The sequence below is a fragment of the Ipomoea triloba genome, chromosome 3, assembly GCF_003576645.1.
Source record: "Ipomoea triloba cultivar NCNSP0323 chromosome 3, ASM357664v1".
NCBI lineage: Eukaryota > Viridiplantae > Streptophyta > Magnoliopsida > Solanales > Convolvulaceae > Ipomoea > Ipomoea triloba.
The window spans coordinates 29,544,257-29,567,364 of NC_044918.1; the positions used below are offsets into that span (position 1 = coordinate 29,544,257).

The 23,108-nt window shown below is 34.1% G+C and overlaps 1 protein-coding gene across 4 annotated transcripts in view; it reads left to right on the forward strand.

Annotated features, from left to right (window-relative positions):
- Positions 1–4,804, forward strand: part of LOC116011675 (probable inactive purple acid phosphatase 28) — a 6,654-nt gene extending 1,850 nt beyond the window's left edge. Inside the window, exons 1-6 of one of the 4 annotated variants that reach the window (XM_031251077.1) lie at positions 1,113–1,490; positions 1,572–1,719; positions 2,433–2,860; positions 3,074–3,547; positions 4,441–4,477; positions 4,568–4,804. In XM_031251077.1, the coding sequence (XP_031106937.1) occupies positions 1,305–1,490; positions 1,572–1,719; positions 2,433–2,860; positions 3,074–3,541 (1,230 nt within the window). In that variant the 5' untranslated portion in view covers positions 1,113–1,304 and the 3' untranslated portion in view covers positions 3,542–3,547; positions 4,441–4,477; positions 4,568–4,804. Of the gene's footprint in view, positions 1–1,112; positions 1,491–1,571; positions 1,720–2,432; positions 2,861–3,073; positions 3,548–4,440; positions 4,478–4,567 lie in introns of those variants that run through there. The other 3 variants (XM_031251076.1, XM_031251079.1, XM_031251078.1) reach the window with 3 other exon arrangements.
- The last annotated feature ends 18,304 nt before the right edge of the window (positions 4,805–23,108 follow it).

Consider the following 23,108-nt stretch of genomic DNA (forward strand, 5'->3'; position numbering starts at 1 on the left):
GTGCAAATTAGGTTCACACTGAAATTTGGGTCGCAATTGCGTATGCCGCCGTTTAACACCAAATAATAAAATTAAAACTAACTTATAAATCGGGCACGTTCAGGTCGATCTCACAAGGAGTTTTGAGTTAACTACTCAATGCAAAAGCTTCATGAAGATCCCTATGAATAGCTCTACAAATTTGGATCTTGATCTAAAATGCTAATGATCAAGCTGTATAAAGGAATAATTTGTTCAATGTTAGTAGGACGAACCGAACATAAATGAACGGAGGCTGTTCATGTTCGTTTGTTAAGGATTTTGGGGTGTTCGTGTTCGTGTTCGTGTTCGTTTGTTAAGATTTTGAAAATCTTGTTCGTGTTCGTTTGTTAAGCGTTCGTTAACGTTCACGAACGTGTTCGTTAACGTTAACGAACATGTTCACGAACATGTTCATTTACATTCATGAACACGCTCGTGAACACTTAATAACCAAACACCTGCACATGTTCATGAATACATTTGTTTGCGAACAATAAATAATCTACATTCACATCTTCACGAACAATTATATATATATATATATATATATATAAACATGCTCATGAACATTATTAAACGAACACTAAACGAGCTTGTTCGCGAACACTACTAAACGAACACAAACGAGCTCGTTCGCGAACACTTAGCAAACGAACTTACCATTGTTCAGACTCTGTTCGTTTATTAACTGAGCTCTAAATTTTGTTTGTTAATGTTCATTTACCTTAATAAATGAACGCTTACCGAGCTCGAGCACGAGTAGTTTGTCGAAAGCTCTGTTCGCTAACCGTCCTAAATGTTAGATTGGACAAAGTATGCCATATATTATAATAGGTACATAATATGTCAACTACAGACAAAATCTGAATGTTATTTTTGGACCAAGATCTACCATTCAAGGTACATCCTGATCTAAGGTATAATTTGTCAAAATTGTGGTTGAAATAATTTGTAGTTTCAAGCTCCCATAATTAAAATTTTCAATTATAAAGAAAAAAAAAAGAGTCAAGAGTTCAGTAAAAATGATAAACCAATATAAATCCAACTGCCGCAGCTTCAATCTCATTATTCTCCCAAAAGGCCAAAAGAAAAAAAGAGAGTAAAGAGTTCAGTAGAAATGATAAACAAAAGTATAAATCACAATTTTTAAAATTGAAAGAGACATTTAAAATTGAAAATCCCAAATCGCACTTGGGCAGGTAGATTGAAGTATGCAGAGAAGTGGGGTGTCGCGGCCAATTCGGCGGGCGTGGGCGTGGCTCTTCTTCTCTGAAATTTGATCAATGGAATCATCGCAGTGGATTCACTCTCTGTTTTTCCTCCTACTCGTCATCGCCGCTTTGCATCTCCTTCATACCCTCACTCTAGCCCCCAGGCTCACCGTTAATCACCGAAATGCTCGTCTCAAGAAGCAGCCTGACCTCCCTCTTCGTTTCCGCTCCCACGATGGCACTTTCAAGATCCTTCAGGTCTTGGCAAAGGGCCCTACCGATGATTAACCTTAATTGCTTTTATTATTATTTGATTTGATGTTGATTTTGCCCTTTCAGGTTGCGGATATGCACTATGGGAACGGCAAGGTGACGCGGTGCAGAGATGTGCTGGAGACTGAGTTCGACAATTGCTCCGATCTCAACTCGACCAGCTTCTTGAGGAAGCTCATACAGCTTGAAAAGCCCGATTTGGTTGTATTCACAGGTCATTAGCTAAAATTTTCAACTCTTGCATAACCACTAATGGCTTGAACTGCATACATGCATATCCAGAAGTTGGTGCTAATTACCTTTTTGGGAAAATGAATATATGCATTGAGGAAAAAAGAAGAAGAAGAAAACAGTAAAAGGGAAGCTGGGGCAGTGCAGTGTATTGCCAATGAGTACAGGTGTACCAATAGATTGTATTTTGGTGAATACAATTGGTTAATGGATACATTGACTTGCAAGCAGCCTTTCATGCTAACAAGTAAAGAAATCGCATTTGTGAAATTTGTAACAAGAGACCAATGATGATTCTCACCAACGGTAGTGAGAGAGCAACCTCTCAAAATGAGGGGCTCCTTGTGTGCAGTGAACAAAAAATCTAGCCTCTTTGGTCAGTTGAGTAACCATGATTTACCCCTCTACAAACTGTCGGGCCGGGTGAGGGCCCCTTAGGTGGGTGATTTCGCCTTTTGTCACAAGTAAAGAAAATAAGCAATTGGATCCATATTTTTGGTAGCTTCTTTTTGCTTTAACTTGCCCTTGCCTTACATTGCATCACAAAAGCAAATATTGAATTTTGATTATTGAAGAAGTGAAAATTATTGGTTTTTTGTTGTACAGTGTTAAATTGTTAATGAAACTTTATTCTTAACAATAAGCAATGCCACTGAAGTTGGAAATAAATGATATCCAATTGGATTTGATATGCAGGTGATAACATTTTCGGGACAAGTGCTACTGATGCTGCAGAATCTATGTTTGAAGTTTTTGGTCCTGTTATAGAATCTGGACTTCCATGGGCAGCTGTTTTGGGAAACCATGACCAGGAATCCACAATGAATCGGGAAGAATTGATGTCTTTCATCTCCCTAATGGATTATTCTGTGTCACAGACCTTTCCAGCAGTTGAAGATATGTTTGATCCAACTAAACAAAAACCAATGACAAATATTGATGGATTTGGGAATTACAATCTCAGGATATGGGGAGCACCGGGTTCATACTTGTCAAACAGCAGCATTTTTAATCTCTATTTTCTTGATAGTGGAGATAGAGCTATTGTTGATGGGTTCAGAACATATGGATGGATAAAGGAGTCTCAGCTCAGTTGGCTTCGTAGTGTTTCTAAGAGATTTCAGGTACAATGACTGCAAAACCAAACTTTTCGTTTCTTTTTTAGTAGATCTTTCATGACTAAATGTCTACAATTTTTACTGTGCTTTGCACCCATTACCTTAAAATCAACTAGACGATTAACTAGCTGCAATTCTATGTATTAATTGAAGGCTTGTGTTTTGTTTGTCTTTGCCTATTTAGATTGTATTAACTTGTTGCAGGCCACACAATAACAGGGACAACTGCTGAACGACAATCATTTAGCGGACATTCCTTCCTTCCCAATTCTGCACCCTGCAGTAGCATTCTTCCACATTCCTATTCCAGAAATCCGGCAAGGTCCTGTTAAAGGGGTTGTTGGCAAATATAGCGAATATATAGCATGTTCTGTAGTGAATTCTGGTGTTTTAAAGACTCTTGTTTCAATGGGGGATGTGAAGGCTGTTTTTATAGGTCATGACCACAAGAATGACTTTTGTGGAAACCTAGATGGCATATGGTTTTGTTATGGTGGAGGGTTTGGTTATCATGGTTATGGTATTGCTGGATGGCCAAGAAGAGCTAGGGTCATATTGGCTGAGCTTGAAAAGGGGGAAAAGACCTGGATGGGCGTGGAAAAGATCAAAACATGGAAGCGACTGGATGATGAGATGCTGAGCAAGATTGATGAGCAAGTCCTGTGGGACCGTCAGTCATCAAAATGATGTTAGGTATGTAGATTATGTTTCACACCGATCTATTCAGTAGTCCACAGAGCTTGCCTTGTTTATTCTGTTGTAAGGAATTAGTCTTGGCGTTTTAATTCAACTAACAAAAGTCAAATAAAATAGACAGCCAGTAGATGCTACATGCCTAAATCTGAAACTAGATGTGGTTGGCTTGCTAGTAGTACTAAAAGATTAAAAGTTGAACAGGGGAAGACTGCAGTTGCAACTTTTTCTTTTGATTACACCTTTGGTTTTCTGATTAGTTAACCATAAACAAAGTTGAAGTTCCCAAAATACACTTCATAAATTGATAAGATCCCTAAGCCCCCTTCAACATACATGAAAATAAACAATCTGGTAAGAAGATGATAGTTCAGCTGCAAAAAGATCTGCAAATTCACCAATCTTTGTACTGGATCATTTCTAGCCAAATACAGCAGATTCTTATTTAACCATTAAAGGTTTTTATTTTCGTTAGTAAAAAATACTCCCCTGTCCCATTTTATCTGTCTTACTTACTATTCATTGGTCAAACCAACTCTCTCTTCTTTTTCTATTTTCTTTAGTATTTTTTACTTATTTTTAAATTTGATTTTTTGTGTTTAGTAGTACCTTTAGTGTAGTTTCTAAATATATAAATTTTGTATAGTAATACTAAACTTAATATTATGAAAAATTGGATTAAAAATAACTTCAGTCAAGCCTCGTTAACCGAACCAGACACATAAAATGGGACGGAGGGAGTAATCATTAATTCCATGTTGGATCCATTTAATTTTTGAATTCTATGTTGAACTTTTGAATGTTGTATACAATTAAGAGTTGCAAGTTATTACTGATCACAGATACTGGATAACTTCTAAGCCAAACTTTTTCATAATTCTTTTTTCCTGCAGAAAACAGATACTTCTATAAGCTGGTCCTGTTAAAAAGGTTTAAACATGCATGGATGATACATTTCCTTGAATTGTTTGAAAATCTTTTAAAAAAAAGATCTTATATCTCTTTTTATATGTATGCTAGTAGGATCAATGCAGCATCATGGATTCATGGGATGAACTTCTTCAAGTGAAGGTTCGTATGTGTATTATTTTCCATCCATTGCTGTTTGTTGATGTGGCTGTACGATTGCAGTGTGTTTCAATGAAAATGATTTGTTTCTGCTGAATATTCTATTAGAACAATGTATATCTAACTAACAAGAGAACTATATTTCTGGCCTTTCTGGAAATAGTAACAGAGCTTTTTTAGTCTTGTTTACATTTTATTTGGTGTTCTGTCTAGGTTTTGCTTTGTCTCTTTGTATATATTGGCGTATTGCTTATTAGGTTTCCATTGTTAGATATTTATAATAGAGTAAGACTTGTATAAGACATTATTATTAGGTTTCCATTGTTAGATATTTATAATAAAGTCTTGTCTAAGACATTATTACGTGAGACGTGTAATATTTTATAATTAAAATATACTATAACGAATTAGTATCTAAAATTTATATATTTAGAAACTACATTAAAAATACTATTAAACACAAAAAATCAAATTTAAATATTATAAGAAAATGCTAATAGAAATAAGCAAAGAAGAAATAGTTGGTTTGACCAATGGATAGTAAGTAGGATATGTAAAATGAGACAAAGGAGTAATACTTTTATGGATCAATAGAAAAGTATTACATTTTAATTAAAAAAATATTACACGTCTCATGTAAGACATTTTTACATAAGACGCAGCTATTATTGTGTGAACCATGGTTCACACAGCTATGTGAACCATAACTAAAAAGTATAATATTTGTGTATATAAAGTACATTATTTGACATTTAACAAAATACAGTAAGATGATTCAGTGTAACATTAGTCATGGTCCGCCTAGATTATTTTTAATAAAGTTATAATTTTTTGCATCACTTATGGATGTGCGGTAGTCTACATAAAAATAAAAAAAAAAAATAAAAAAAAGCCAACGGCTGAGGCCACACCTTAGCCCCAAGCCTCGAGGCCATGCCTCGGCCCCAAGCGCCAAGGACGCGCCTCGGCCCCAAGCGCCAAGGACGCGCCTCGGCCCCAAGCGCCAAGGACGCGCCTCGGCCCTAAGCGTCGAGGCCGCGTCGAGGCCGCGCCTCGGCCCCAAGCGCCAAGGCCATGCCTCGGCCACCAATGGCCAAGGCCATACCTCAGCCACCAATGGCCGAGGCCGTGTCTCGGCCCCAAGCGCCAAGGACGCGCCTTGGCCACCCATGGCCGAGGTTGCGCCTTGGCCCCAAACACAGCCTCCGGGGCGCAGAGTTGAAAAAAAAAAGAGGGGGAAATAAAGCAAAGTCTATTGAGTAGCAAACTTTATGGAGTCTTAGCACGTAATAATATAAAAAAACAAGCGGGAAATGCAGGTGATAATATAAAAAACAAGCGGGAAATAAGTTTATAAAGTAACTAGGCGTCCTCTGCCCCGGTGATGTCTTCTATGAGTATATCTTCCATGAAAGCATGGGAAACATTGCTGGTGTTCGGAGGAAGGTCGAAAAGGTAAGACATCTCGAAATTAGCATCATCGCCATCAACAGCATCAATAGCAACAGCATCACCAATAGCAGTTTCTCTACACTTGGCATCGGGGTCAGGATTCTCATATATTGCTGGCAAGCTCATGGCTAGTGGGTCGAAAGTGGGATCTTTCTCGCTAAGTACTAGATAAATCTGTTGCTGCATGGTGTACATTCCGAGGTCAAATGTTACATGAGATTCTGCCTCAATCGCTTCTTGGTCTACCTTGGTTTTCAAGAACTCCTTAGCTCCCTCAGCAGTGCTCATATAATCTTTCGCATCATCCTGGAACTTAGAAGATCGCTTGTAGGTCTCTTCTGCAGCATTAAGGGCTACAGCATGGGTTTCCTTCAGCGCGACAATAGTAGCACGAGTCTTCTCATGATCCTCTTACTCCTGCTTTAACTTAGCTGCTAGTGCTACCTACTCTGCCTTCAACCTCCCAAGCTCATCTTCGCGTGCCGTTAACAGCTCTTGGAGGTTGTTCTTTTCCGCAAGGGCCTTGTTGCATATTACCTCGCACTGGGCATGAAAGACCTGTCCTTCCAGCATAGCCTGCAGCATAAAAATGAAGTGAGAAGTGTTTACATATAAGTGTATAAACTTTCAAAGTAAACAACCAACCTTTAGCATGTGCTTGAGATATCGCTCCTGTAACACGATTTTGTTCATGGTACTAAGGAATTGCAGATCAGCAGGAGGGGTAATACTCGAGGCGAACTCGACGGCATTTATACTCCCATTTAGTATGGAATCCTCGGGAAGCACATCTGCCCCTAGCCAAATCAGATTAGTGCGAGCACGAGAGTTCCGAGCTGAAGAGGTTTCCCCTAGCTCGGGGGGTTGGGGGGAAGGCACGGAAGAGACCTCGTTGGCACAGAATTCATGATGGGAGTCGCCTCCTCGGCCACTACTGCTTGATTAGTCACTTCCTCGGACGTGGGCGCCTGATTCTTCTTTCCTCTCTTATTTGTCTTACTCTTCTTGGATGGCGAATTTTGTTCAGACCGCGACAAGTACCGGTCTGCTCTCGAAGACATAGCACCTGCAGAGACAAAAGGTTAGAGTAAACAATTAAGAGAAACAGTCAAGTATCACAAACAATAGAGCGATATCGGGTGCATTAAGGGCAGCTGGTCGAATCCTCGAAAACCCAACTTTGCAAACTCCCACTTAGAAGCATACTTAGCAATCTTTAGTGGACTATCTTTCCTGAGCTCAACTACTCCCTATGTACATGAAGACTCTTGTCTAAAGGTGAGTGGCATCTAACTGGGATCCCCACCTGACGGCAAAAGGAGGTGGACTATCTAGGGAGACAAAAACAAACTTTGATTTTCAGTCCTTGTTAAAAGTGGAGCGATCATCAAAAAGCTTTCTACGGGGTCTGGAAGAAATAACAACGAAATCTTTAGCCTCTCTGGACGACCTACCAACTCTAAATAACGCTTGGAAAAGGCTCAAGGTAGGTTCCATCTTTTTCTCTCGACACACGGAAAGGAAACCTGCAATTGCTTGGTGACCATTCGGAACAAGTTGGCCTGGGCCTATTTCATAGTAGTTCAAAAATTCTATAAGAAAGTGGTGAAGGGGAAACTTAAGCCCTAGCTATATGGGATAAGAGGTAAACCCCGAAGAATGAGTCAGGGGATCTATAATGGTAGCATCAGGCTCCGGTATGAGAAAGCGAACATTATCACACACAAGACCTCGGGCATCCTCTAACTCTTGAAGACGCCTCTAGATAGTTCCCTTATAGAGCTCATACGACCTCAATTAGATCCTCAAGAGTTAGTGCATGCCCGAGGTTGTGTGTGATAATGTTCGCTTTCTCATATCGGAGCCTGATGCTACCATTATGGATCCCCCTACTCATTCTTCGGAGTTCACCTCTTATCCATGCAACTAGAGCTTAGGTTTCCTCTTCACCGCTTTCTTATAGAATTTTTGAACTACTATGAAATAGCCCAGGCCAACTTGTTCCGGACGGTCACCAAGCAATTGCGGGTTTCCTTTCTGTGTGTCGAGAGAGGAAGGTGGAACCTACTTTGAGCCTTTTCCAAGCGTTATTTAGAGTTGGTAGGTCGTCCAGAGAGGCTAAAGATTTCATTGTTATTTCTTCCAGACCCCGTAGAAAGCTTTTTGATGATCGCTCCACTTTTAACAAGGACTGGAAATCAAAGTTTGTTTTTGTCTCTCTAGATAGTCCACCTCCTTTTGCTGTCAGATGGGGATCCCAGGTTAGATGCCACCCACCTTTAGACAAGAGTCTCCATGTACGTAGGGGGTAGTTGAGCTCAGGAAAGACGGTCCACTAAAGGTTGCTAAGTATGCTTCTGAGTGGAAGTTTGCAAAGTTGGATTTTTCGAGGATTCGACCAGCTACCCTTGATGCACCCGATATTGCTCTATTGTTTGTGATACTTGACTGTTTTCCTTAATTGTTTACTCTAACATTTTGTCTCCGCAGGTGCTATGTCTTTGAGAGCGGACCGATACTTGTCGCGGTCTGGACAAAATCCGCCATCCAAGAAGAGCAAGACAGATAAGAGAGGAAAGAAGAGGCAGGCATCAGCAACCGACGAGGGAACTCCCAATATGAATTCCATGCCCGCGAGGTCTTCTGCCCTTTCTACCCAGCCCCCGAGCGAGAGGAAGCCTCTTTATTTCAACACTCACGCGCTCGAACTAACCTGATTCGACTCGGCATGGATGTGCTCCCGGGAGATTCTATAATAACAGGGAGTATCAATGACGCTGAGTTTGCCTCACGCCTTATTTCTCCAACGGATTTGGAACTCCTTGATGCCCAGGAAGTGACCGTGCTACAGGAGCGGTACCTCAAACACATGCACGAGATTGGTCGCTTACTTTGACATTTTATCTACTTGTACGTAAACACTTCCCGCTCTAATCCTTATGCTTGCAAGCTATGTTGGAAGGACAGGTTTTTCACGCTCAATGCGAAATGATATGCACCAAGGCCCTTGCTGAAAAGAACGGCCTCCTTGCTGAAAAAAACAACCTCCAAATACTTTTAAAACATATATTCATGTACTTTAAGGTTTGATTTTAAAAACATATAGAACAAGGAAGTGCATTACACATGATGCAACTATAGTGTTGTGCTTATGTGTACATTTAGCTATTGTTTTATGAACATATAGAACAAATGTGATAGACCTAAAACAGATTGAATGACCTTATATATGATGCACCTATAGTCTATAGTATATGTACATTAAGCTTTAGATTTATGAACCTATATAAAATAGATTATGGACATTAAACAAGCTGAATGCTATTAAACATGATGGACCTATAATTTAAAGTTTATTTACCTTAAGCTTTAGTTTTATGAACTTATAAAAGAGAGATTGTGGACATAGAATAGAGTGGATGTAATTATCCATGATGTACCTATATATAGTTTAAAGTTTATGTACCTTAAACTTTGGCTTTATGAACCTCTATAAGAGATCAGATTATGGACATAGAATTGAGTGACTATCCATTACACATGATGTACCTGGCTAGAGTATATAGTTTATGTATCTTAAGCTTTAGTTTTAGAAACCTATAAAGAGATATTATGGACATAGAATAGAGTGATTGCCATTACATAATATGTACCCGTGGTTAAAAGTTACCACATGGAGTGTGTAATTTATGTACCTTAATATTTTGTTTTATGAATCTACTCTTAGAATACAAGAGTCATTTCTTATAAGACTCATGTCTATGTCTTTATAGTTTAGGTTTCTTGCTGTATATATACTTTGTTGTAAGAATCATTTGAATCATCAAATTCATGAATATTTCTTCTCATGGCTTCATACTAGGTTACTTTCTCCAACAAAATTTAACTTTCTTTCCCTACCAATATTAAAAAATAAAAAATTTTGGTACAATGACGGTCTTTCTCATTCCGACACATCTTTGGGTAATTTCACTCTAACAACCTACCAGGCGATTACCATGCACAAGTTGAGGGGAAATAAAAACTACTACAACTAGGTAGCTTCCGTGAAGTTATGTTCAAAAGTCAAGATATGTCACATTATTATCTAATGAAGAATTTGATTGAAATTTTTGAAAATGTAAAAGAATGGAAAAGGCAAATGCCTTGCTGCGTAATATGTTGTGGCAGGCTATTGATCCTAAGCTTTATAAGATATATAAAGCTTATGAAACTTGCAAGGCAGTATAGGACAAGGCAAAGTCGCTTTATACTAATAATGTTCAACAATAATTGTATTGTATGATTTCTAGTATTGTTTGACATATATAAACAATAAAATATGGATATGCCATATTTTCTTGGTGAAATTGAAGCTTTGAAGGAGACTTTCAACACATTTCTCCCTATAAACACCGTTATAGAAGATCAATTAAAGTATCGGGACATTTTTTTATGGTTCTTACTCTGGCTACCTTCCGCCCCTGTTAGGAAAATATGTGAACAAATTTTGATGAACTAAAAGTATAAATTAGGTTGTAGAATTGAACCCCTTACAAGCAGAAAGAGTGGAGACCAGGACCTAAACCAGAACCTCATTCTCTGACTCACATCACCCGCCTCCACTGAAGCTCAAACCCACGCCCTTTTCATATAGGGGTACAACCAGGTGCCACTAGACCACAAGATCTTTGGCTCCCCAAATTTATTATCATTTGTGAAATACTGAAAATTGATGTGAGGTCAAGTTTTAGGGTTCAGAGTTTTCAAGTAGGTCATATGTTACTAGTAATAATAATAATAAGGGTAAAATCATAATTTACTATGAAATTTTAATTCCACGACATGTGAAATTGCAATTTATGAACGGACCTTAAGAACTGCAATTCTACGGTTGGAGGGAATTGCAATTCTCTCCAACCAAATAATGAAATTTTTATTCCATGAAATTTGGTAAGAATGAAATTGTAATATCATCGTACCAAACGCTCCATTATATCGAACATAATACGTAGCTTAATTTATTGTGATGGTATTTGTAAAATGGCTAGTCAATTAATTTTTGACTTGTTGAAACAACTTTAATTATTTGACTAAGTGAATAAGTTAAAATGAGTATTTGTTAAATGATTTTTTTTAAAAATAATTTATTGACCCCAATTAGCTAAAATTTGAGTAGTTTTTCACATAAGCTTATATTACTGATTACTGATTTATGTTTTTAAGATTAACGTACCCCTGTAGCTGCTATCCCTACTTTTCCTTTCTTTCCGTCTACTTTGTTGCTTCCTTTTTTTCCCGTCTTCTTTCCATCTACTTTGCTGCTTTTTGTGGATACACATGCAGCAAAGCGGCCAACACAAACCAATTGTTTTAAAAAAATAATAATAATAAGTTAATATTATTAATTTATTAATTTGAATTATTAAAAAATTCATATGTAAACTTTAAAAATTAAGTAAATAGCATAACAAACTAATGTCCTTATAAATTAATTTACATTTAATCAACTAATAATAATAAAATGTTAATTTATCAAACACTGTTAATTTATCAAACACTTTTCTACAAACGTTTAATTTTATTAGTGGTTTAAAACAGCTAATACAATAAATTAGTTACCCATTAATGACATAATATGCTATCAGTTATAAGCTAATTGTAAATCATCCTTACGTGAAACAAAGTAAAGAGAACGCAGGTGCATCAATGTTTAGGTGTGTCATTATTGAGGTTTATACACGCATTTGTTTAAATTGTAAACTAATTATTACGTTTAAAAGGTGATTTAATATTATTTTTATTCTATAAATATAAGTCATGTGATGGAATATATATATATATATATATATATATATATATATAGTAGTTTCCGCGAACTAGTTTTATTGGCGTGAGTAGTTGTGCACTCTTGTCCTTTAAGAGAGTCAAGAGTTGGAACTCTTTTTGTATAAAAAATCAATCTGATCAGCACTTTATCCCTTAACATAGATAACCTACAGTATAAAATAAAATAAAAAAAAGATAGTTTTCGCGACCATCCAGTATAAAAAGTATTGCAAGCAGTCCAGGCCAGCAGGCCACCTACATTTTACACCCAAAAAACACTTTTACATTGATAACCTAAAAGATGGTTATGAGAGGGAAAAAAGAGCATGAAAGTAGAATCTAGTACAATCTCTTGATAAAAGTGATGGGTTCAATTTGCATTAGCCAAAAAGAATCCATTTAATTTGACAGCTTTAAAAGGAGAGCCAAATTGGATTTTTTTAAGTGGTGGATGTTGTCAGCTTGATGTGCATGCGTTAATGAATCTCACAGAGAGAGAGAGAGAGAGAATGGTATATTGTTTTGCATTCTCAGATGGTCAGAGAATCAAAAACATATATGAAAGGGAATTTTAGGAATTTGGAGTTGTTTAATTGCTTTTGGCATTTTCCCACATTCTCTTCTATTCTCATCCACTTTTTCTTTTCCACATTGCATTATTGAGTGCATGCCATGGCCCTGGGATTCCGAATATACACTCCATTCAATGATTTTTTTATATCAATTGCCTTAAAATAGAGTTAATTAAGTTTATTTCTTTTCTTATTTTATTTTAAATTTCTAAACTTAAATTTCATAAAGTTTGATTCCATGCATGTTATTAAAAACATGGTATAGATATATAAAGATACATGTGTCTTAATTAAATTTTATAATTTCACTAAAACTCCTGAAATTTACAAGTTTACACTATATGCATGTTCCACTTTCACACATATGTCATTAGTAAAAAGATAGATGGTTCCACTTTTGACATATTATAAAAACATGCCAAAAAACCACAGATGGGTTTAAAAGATTTTGAGAGTTTAAGGCTGTCACTTTTGCTTTCTTAACTTTTCTCAATGAAAATATTTGCTCATAGATAGCTTGGATATATATTATATATATAGTATCCCCTTCTTCATGCTGATGTATCACCATTCTTGGTACAGTATATCATAAGTTCATAACAGGTAACATGTGGAGCATTCAATAATTTTGAGTACAAAGATGAAAAGCTAAGTGAACAATAAATTTAATGAAGTAATTTTTTTTTAATCATGAGTAATAAAATAACAAAAATGACAAAATTACTAATTCAGCTCAGGCAAAAAGTCAATACCTGGCCTTTATCTGTGTTATTTACTAATTTCAATTTTATCTTTTTTTTTTTATTTGAAGTAAATTTTAATATCTACAATGGTCTCTTCTATAATTCTTTATATTCAATTCGAAATTTGAACTATGTAATCTCTCGCACGGGTTTAGCTCAATTGTTCAGTAGGCAGTATTTGAAAGAAGAGATCAAGATTCGAACCTCGGAGGCAGCAATTATGCCAAAAGCGGACAGATCCTTTGTGCGCACACATCCTTCCAAATGCTCTATCAGGCGAGGGTGTGGAGAGTTCTCGGGGTTATGGATTCAATTTTTTGGGGGAAGAAATTAAAAAAAAAAAAAAGAGTAATAAATAAGAAATAGAAAAAAAAAAAAAAGAGTAATAAAAGCAGGGTTAAGTTCTTAAAAATGTAAAGGTGAGGAAAACTTTTGACTGCAATAGTGAGGTTGTACTTGCAGCAGACAACCGAGCAACTTTTCACTAAATTGAATGTGACTTCCACATTCTCACAGCCTTTAATTTGCCTCAAATTCATTGCATAAATCACTATGGAATAATTTCAATTTGACTCCTCAGAGATTTAGGCTAGTAAAACTAGCTCCCCATTACTGTAAAAATTTTACATTGACCCTTCAACTTTTATTCTATAATTCACCTTAGTCCATACTTCATACCATATTTGCTAAGGACCTTGTGGTCCAGTGGTATCAAACTCTTTCATTTATACGGGAGGTGATGGGTTTGAGCCTCAGTGGAGGCAATACTAATTCATAGGTTGAGAAAGATACTGCATTGTAAGAATGTTTTGGTGTGTCTTATTCTATGCTTATTCTTTTATTTTAAGAAAGATGTATTGGAGTAAAATGCATATGATGAAATAAGTACGTTTTGCTAAAGCTATCAAAACAAGTTTAACCTGTTTGATCTCACCCTACCAAAAGGACAAAGCGGGTTTTGAGATTTTAAGCATGTTTTATTGACAGCCTGACAAATATTTTAGCCTGTCCTACCTAACCCCATGTTTGTCAATCATTATTGCATGGACCATGGTCCACACAGCTGTGTGGACCAAGCTGTGTGGACTAAAAATAAAAAGTACATTATTTTTGTACTGAAGGTACATTATTTTTATACTGTAGGTACATTATTTTAGGGTACATTATTTTTGTACTGAAGGTACATTATTTGATATATACTAGTAAATAATGTACCTACAGTACAAAAATAATGTACATTCAGTATAAAAATAATGTACTTTTTATTTTTGGTCCACACAGCTGTGTGGACCATGGTCAATGCAATAATTTGCCCATGTTTGTGGGGTGGGCCAACAAGGGCCTGTCAAGCCTGCCAAAGTACTAAATTAAAAAATAAAATAAAATAAATAAATGTTACACATTTACAAAACAAAAATCCTAATGTAATCTCCCAATTTCTTTATTTTTATTTAAATTTTAGAGTTTAGACTATCTAAAATGATTTTAGCATTTACATATTTTTTTCTACAAATTAAAAATTTACAAAAATTACAAAGTTAAGATTTTGACGGGCCCCCGCCTAACCTCGTAGGTCTAAGGCAGAGTGGGACGGCTTGGCTTCCCTAGGCCTGTATTCTTAGCGGAGCTTTTAGCCTGTCTCGCATATGACAGGCTTTGACGGATCCTGCCCCATCGACCTGCATTGACAACTATACGTTTTGCCCAATAATACACACTATGACAACTATCTTGTGCATAGATTATGTTAACTCAATTGTTATAACATGGGCCAGGGTTCATATTGAATTGTGAACCCTCATACAAAAATTATGTACATTCAGTTAACACATTTTGTACCTATATATAGTTAACAGTTTCTATACATGTAAACAAATAACTTGATAATTGCTGACACATAATATAGTAGCTAAATATACATAATGTGTTAATTATAGATACAGAATTGAAAATTATTTTCGAATCAGAGTCTACAATTAATGCAAGATAAACCTGGTCCATGGTATAATTTGCCATGCTAACTCCTAAGTTGCATTTCCTTCAAATTGTTTGCACATATTCAAAGACATCCACTAACTTTCACCAAGTCTTGATCGTATCCAAATAAAGCCCATAATCATGATAATTATTAATTAATGGTCACCTGAAATATTATTTAGACAGATTGAATATGAAAACTTCTAGTAGTTAAAGTGTCATGAATATTCACAATCATTATTTGATGGATCATGGTCCACACATTTGTGTGATCTATAAATAAAAAGTACATTATTAATTTGTATATGTAAAGTACATTATTTGAAAATACATAATTTTTATATATTATCAAATAATGTACTTTCAATACACAAAAAAATATATTTTAATATATTAAAAATATATATTACTTTTGGGTATCACCCTCCAAAGAAATAATATATATATATATATATATATATATATATATATATTGCAATCTATTGATCTACACAGCTATGTGGATCATGTGGCCACACAATAATTTACCGAATTGTCAAGCAATCATAGTATACCTAGTGTATGTTGTTGGATTGGAATAATAAAATAGAGATAATGATAAATTAAAGGTGTCCAAGTGTATCAGTATTTATGGCCCAACTAATCATTATAATTATACCACTTAATTCAAATTTAAAATGAGTAAAATTGTCTCGAAAAGAGCGACCAAAAATGTTAAATCATGACTCTTATACTTAAAAATACAGCACGAGCGAGTTTGATTCTTGTCAACATTCTTTTTATCAAATCCATTGTACGGGATCTTCATAATGCAACCACCTCTCCAATGCGGAACTATAATTTACCAGTGCAAAGTATTCATTTTAAGTATTTACTTTGTACAATTGTAAACAAACTAGAAAAAATCACAATTATATGGCATGTGAAATTTGTCTATCTCATTAATATGGTGTTGCAATAGTGCATCCTAAGTAGTCACTATAGTGGCGTATTTAGTCATTCTTCTTATGGATGTCATTATTTTGGACGAAAGACTTATACGCATTTCTGGCTTCAATTGTAATATAATCAATGGCAATTTATTAGTAATTACTTTTACATGCATCTCTTTTAACTATTAGCGTTTTTAATTAATTACGACATTATGAATATCCTAAATTCCAAACAAATGTTCTCTCTTCTCTATTTAAACTTGACTGAATCATCTAAAAAGATAATCTCCAACGTCTAGTAAAAATTTGCTAGGACTAAAAGAAACATCAAGTTGTAAATTTTAATATTTTAAATAGTAACCTATGATTTTCATTCATAGCACTTACATTTTAATCTGCAGAATTACATTTGGATAAGAATCCTTCAATGTAATCAATTGCGAAAATGGAGAGTACAATGGTAATAGTACTCGACCAATTAGGAGAGTACTGAATTGCACAAATTTGAAATGAATAGCTAAAATGATAGTCTCTCATTTATGTTATAAGCAATAATGATAAACTAAACTAAATATATATATATAATTTTAGCCTTTCATATTAGTGTTGTTTAGTTTTTCGTCTAAAATAATCTTATCCAATCCATTGAATAAGGACTAAATATAACACCATATATAGTGACTAGCTAAATAGGGGTATAGTAGCATTGCAACTCATTGTTAATTAAGGACTAAAATTACACATGCTTTATTATTGACTCAGTGACTAAAACTAATGATGTAGTAAATACATTGTGATTCCAAAAATACATATAAACTCATGAGGTTGGAGCGTAGATGGATCCTCTTAATAGTCTGCTTGTTGGTTTAAGTTTAAGCCCAGGTAATAATGCGATATTTATAGGGGGGAGGAGGGGTGGGAGGCTCGGCTCGGCATGTGCGAGACGTGTGACCCATGCATAGGAGAAGGTCAGAGGCTTCTTTGATTCCCCCACGTGATCGGGGCGCGCGGTTCTTAAGGCCAATGAAGACTACCGCCAGCTTAGCTTTTGCTTAGTTCCCTCGTTTAGGTCGGGTCGGTCAACTTTAAGGTCAATTATGGTCGGGGACAATTCCTCTCGGTGACTTGACCGGATACCGAGCAGGTATGCGGTACGTATAGATAAGTAAGCTCGGAGATATTCCCTATCAAGTATCAACTGTAATTTTTTATAACTGAATAAGAGTTTGGTACTTTAATTTGGTTTGTATTTACTTTATTCCTTAAAAAAATGAATTTGATTTTTACCCAATCGCTTACCATCAAGTGTCTAATGAAATGCAATTGCTTTAATGATCACATGTACTATTAATCACTTGTACACTTAAATAAATTATCCAGATATGATGACAAGGTAGTATAACTCTTAATCAACATTATCAAAAGTTAAAAGTTACGGAGTACTATTCAATTCCCACTAGGTTCTAGGGCTGTGGAAAAAGAAAAAAAAAAAACATATAATAATGAGTGTATTATAGGTACTACGTTAGTATATGTAGTGAGAAATTATTTTGTTGGGAAGTTATGAGTTGCTTGTGGTGACGGCTCTGACAAATACACTGGAGAATGTCATGTACACCCAGAGACAATTGATGAGAATATTAGTGAATAATTGATGGACAAAAGCTTCCAACAACTGAGCCAATATATTTAATGGAGAAAAAAGTGGCTAAGGGGTTTGTCTCACAAAATCTGGTGTGGTGTACTCTTACCTTTGAGTAAGCATTTTTTTCCCCCTTTCTACATCAAAGTAGGCTTCTACTTTTTCCATGCTCCTACGTACTACTGCCCTACTGCCTACTTTCATATAGTAACATATCACTGCTAACCTCACCGTACCCTCTCACCACGCTCTACTGCGCCTCTACATACCTCTCATCATATTGTTACTCGAGCTTAACGTAATTGGTTTGTTGTTAGACTTAAAATTTATCATCAATAGCAGCAATGTGGATGCTTGGATCTTACTGAAAACATGTATATGAAAAATGAACTAAGGATGTTGAGAATTAAAATCTGACTGGTAGGCTGATTGCGCGACTCGTGATTTATGAGGCTCTAGGGGCGAGGTCCTCTAGACTTAGGATTAATCTGGCGGATTTCCTTAATCAAGTTAAAAAATAAAAATAAAAACTCATCAAATTAAAGTGATTAGACGGTTGCAATTATATATTCCTACTAAACTTTTTTCCTCCTATTGAAATATTTAATTTATTATTAAAATAATAAATCATTCTTCCAATTTGAAGTTCATCTAAACCGCATTTTGAAGAATGGAAAGCTTTTACAATCACTCGTCCAAATGCACTATTAACTTATTAAGCTCCTTATGAATGAGGGTTGAGATTTAAAATTAATGAGTGATTATGGTGATATTTAAGTTATTGAATAGGTCTAATCCTTAACATGCTTTTCTAGTCAAAATTTCAAAGAACTATTTCAACTACTCTCACCACTACAATAATGAAATTTTTGCATCAAATATATTACCTCTATTATAAAAAACCGCCATACAAAACACTTTTCTGTAATATTTTTAAGTAAATGTTATGACGTCGGTAATTACAAAAAAACATATGTTGTAAGTTATTTTAAAAAATATTTTAATTTTTATATGGCCCTGTTTGGTAAATGGTTATTAACTGATTGGGTGAAAAAGTATAACTAATTGATAACATTAATTAATTGTAAAAAAGTGTTTGGTAAATTAACTGAGTTGATAGGTGTTTGGTATAATTTCTTTTTTCAAAAAACTAATTGAAAAAGTTGGTTTGAGCAGCTTTTTGAATTTTAGGATTTTGAAATTATAAAAAGTTGATTAACGAAACATTTATATTAATTTTTTTTAACAAAGTCAAATAGCTAATAGTGGTCAAATAAACCAAAATTAATTGATAAACTAACTATTTTACTAGCTTCAATTTTAGTGTTGGTGCAGTGGTTCCTAGTTTAACAAATTAAATTTAAACAAAATGTTGAAACTTTAATTTGTGGCTGTCTCTTGAGGAAGAACAGTACAGATAATGTATGCATATATATATGGCTTAGCTAGACTTCCGGGAAAGGTGGTGTGAAGGAAGGGGATCGGAGATGAATGGGTGTCAGTGTTGGATCGGACTTAGAATAGACTCATCAGAGGTAGAAATTAAGAAGAAACAGCAACCAATAAAACAAAACGACAACTACTGTTGGGAAGAAGGGAGCACTATGTTAATGTTGTTGCATTGCATGCCATTATTAATAAGTGGTAGTGGACTGCGTTTGAATTTTGAAAGGAGTGTGCTGCTTATTTCATCCAAACGTTTATATACTTTTACGTCAAGCTTCATACTTAAACGTTTACGGGGGGTTTGGTTGGAGTGAGGGAATTAGATGGAAAAGAAATTGAAATTCTATAGGAGATGAATAATGTGAGAATAAAGTGGTAATTTAAATTCCAGGTTTCCAGTGTTTGGTTTAATTTGCAGGAATAAAATTATTGGACATTTCAATTCCAATATTTGGTATATATGGAAATTTAAAGGGAATAAATAGTATAAAGCTTAAAATTCTCATACTTATTATTATTATTATTATTATTATTATTATTATTATTATTATTATTATTATTATTATTATTATTATTATTATTATAAATCCTAAATAAGCAAATTCAAATTTTACGTACTTTTGAAAATTTATGTAGCATGTTGTAAATGAACCTTAGAATTGCATATCGAAAGCATAAAATAGATAAGGAAGTTTCGAGAAAACATATTTCATTGAGGTTGGCCTACTGATTGACATTCTATGTTGAGAGTAGAAGGAGAAGACACGCTGTAATGGAAAGAGAGAGATCGACCATCAATTTTAGGTAAAAAAAAAAAAGAGGAGTAATAATTTTGCCATGCATGGAATTGAAATACCAAGGGGGGCATGAGACTCTAATTCAATAAAAATGAGGGGATTTCAATTCCACGGAATTGCAATTCCCTCCAACCAATCGAAAGAATTTGCTTGCTTTCAGAATTATGTGAGAATTAAGTGTGAATGAAATTGTAATACCTTCCAACCAAACGCCCCGTTAAAGTGATGATTTTTTATACATTTAAATAATTATTTTAGACTTCTGTAAAGTTTGTACAAGTCTGATCTATAAAAATCGTACATCACAAACATTTATACCATTTTATTGACTGTTACAATTTTTTTTTTGTTTTTAAAAATCTACAAAGATCGTTAAAATCCTAAATTGAATATACCTTTACAAATTTTTACTTATTTATATTGATACTTATTATTTATAACTAGTATTTTGTACGCGCGATGCGTGAAAATTCATGCCCAATATTAAAACATCAATAAATACAAATAAATAATTAAAATTTATAATTCGAATTATATATACACAAATAATATATGTATTCTATACACACATATATGATTTACCATTAATAGAAATTTAATTAAAATATAATCAACCATTAAATTAATTATATAATGATTTTAATAAAATGATAATTAAAGAATAGAAAAAAGATATGATAGATATAGGTGTATGGTAATAATGATGGAGTCAAAATTAACGGTGTCATAACGGTGTAAGGGTAGTTTTGTATAACAAGAATGTAGTAGGGACAATTTTGTCTAATAACATTGAAGTGTACAATATTTAAAGTAAAATGTATACATTTATTAACATACAAAAGGTGAGACATAAATCAAGGATATAACCTTGATTGAGACTTATTATGTTTTTAGATTTTATGACAAGAATTGCTATAATATATATCATATATTTTTAAAGATCATAAATAAATTAATGTATTCTAATTTAAAAAAAAAAAAGTTGGCTACCACAAAAAAAAAAATTAATAAATAAAAACAAAGTATACTATAAATTTAAAGACAATATCAATTTTAAGATACAAATTAAAACACTTATTTTGTTAGGAAAATTATATTATCCTTGGAAGGGATTGCTTAAAATGATTTCTATTAATACTTATTATTTATATTTTAATTTTCTTTAAAAAAAATTATAATATATCATATAATTTGATAGATATTATATAAATTTATGTATTGTAATTGAATAAAAAAATCAAATTTGGTTGCTACAAAAATAATGTATTATAAATTTAAAGGTAATACTACTTTTCACTAAAATATATATTATTACAAGAAAAATAATAATACTCAGACCATATATATAATACTCAACTGTGTTTTTAACTTTTAGTGTCCTCTAATCTATGGGATGATACAAACAATAATAAAGAAAAATAATAATCTATAGAATTTTTAGACGAAGAACAAGTTTGTAAAGTTTAGGAGAGAGCAAAAGTTTGTAGAGTTTTTTTTTTTGAGCTCAACTGACTCTGTTACATTGTAGTATCTGTTCACAGCTACTTTCTCAACCTACTGAAACACAAAGAGTCAACAGATGCCTCCACTGAGGTTCGAACCCACTCCCTTCCACATACATGAAGAAAACGTATAATAATGAAGAAAAAATAATCTTTTGAATTTAGATATAGTATAAAGTTTGTAGAGTTTAAATACGGAGAAAAAAATAAATAGAGTTTAGATAGACAGTGAAAGAAAGTTTAGAAATCTGGGAGTTGAGGGATGAATTTCAATGGTATTCGATTTGATTAAGAAAAGTTTAGAAAGAGTTTTTAAAAAGTTCCATGGCATTCAATTAGATTTTTAAAAAAAATGCCCAAATTCTATAATTTTTTTTTCATCTCCCTAAACTTTATGTACCATTGTATTTAATTTCTCCCTAGTTAAACTATACATATCTTTTTCTCTTGATCTAAACTTTCCTTTTTTTTATGCCTAAACTCTACCTACATCTCCTTTGCTTCCTATGATGCCAAACTTGATCAACAATTCAACCATGGATAGACATCACAAAAGAAAAATTTGAAAAAATTAATTGTTCAACTAAATCACACAAATTAACATCTAATTATGTTAGTCAAAAGAAACTTAAATAATTTAGGGTGCGTTTGGTTCACACATGGGAATCGGAATTGGAATGGGTATCAAATACTTGGTAAGAGTAATGAGTTTTGATGAAAGTAGTTAGCATGTTTGGTAGTTGGGTGAAATGGGAATGACTATTAATAGTTGGGGAAGAAAGGAGGAAGAGAAATGAAACTCTTATTTAATAAGGGTATGAGTTTTTTATGGGGTATTCCAAACCCTTAGTAGCATTTTCAAAACCTATCAACCAAACACTAACAATCACTTTTATACCCATTTCTTATGCCTAAACCCACCAACCAAACACACCCTTAGTATTCACACGAAACCATCCGCCATTGTTTCCTTTTCAAATAGTGCAATTAATGGAGGAAAAAAAAAACAAAATAATTAAGTATGCACATAATGTGAATCAAATTTGATAGTATGGTACAAAAGTCTCCAACCAAATGCCACCCAAGTTCATTTTATGAAATCACTACCCTAATGCATTACAAGAAAACATAAAAATCCATAGGAAAATCAATGAAATTCATAGGTATCTATTTTATAGAAAAATTAGGAAATCAACAAAATTCTTAGGTATTTAAGGCATAGTTAAATCTGTAGTGCTAAAAATAAAAGTATCAAAAGAGTGATTTATACGGATTTGAGGATGGTGTAATTCCTTCTACAATCCAATCCAATCTCGTTTTCTACCCACGTGGTCATTTAAGTTACCTCGGATCCCACGAATTAATAAACTCGATCTCAATTCAGCCTTAACAAGTTACTCCGTATGCATGAAATGTAGGTATCAAAGACTTGAATTGAGTGATGGAGTCTCCTGGTAACACACTAGATTCCCCATTGTACTCTTAAGGCTATCCCTTTAAGAATGACCAGGCATGCAATCATAAACACATGCATAATTGCAAATTATACCTTAGAACAAGGTCCACCTTGCATTATGAAACTTGGTCCAAAACCACATTCCGAATATATATATACTTACAGT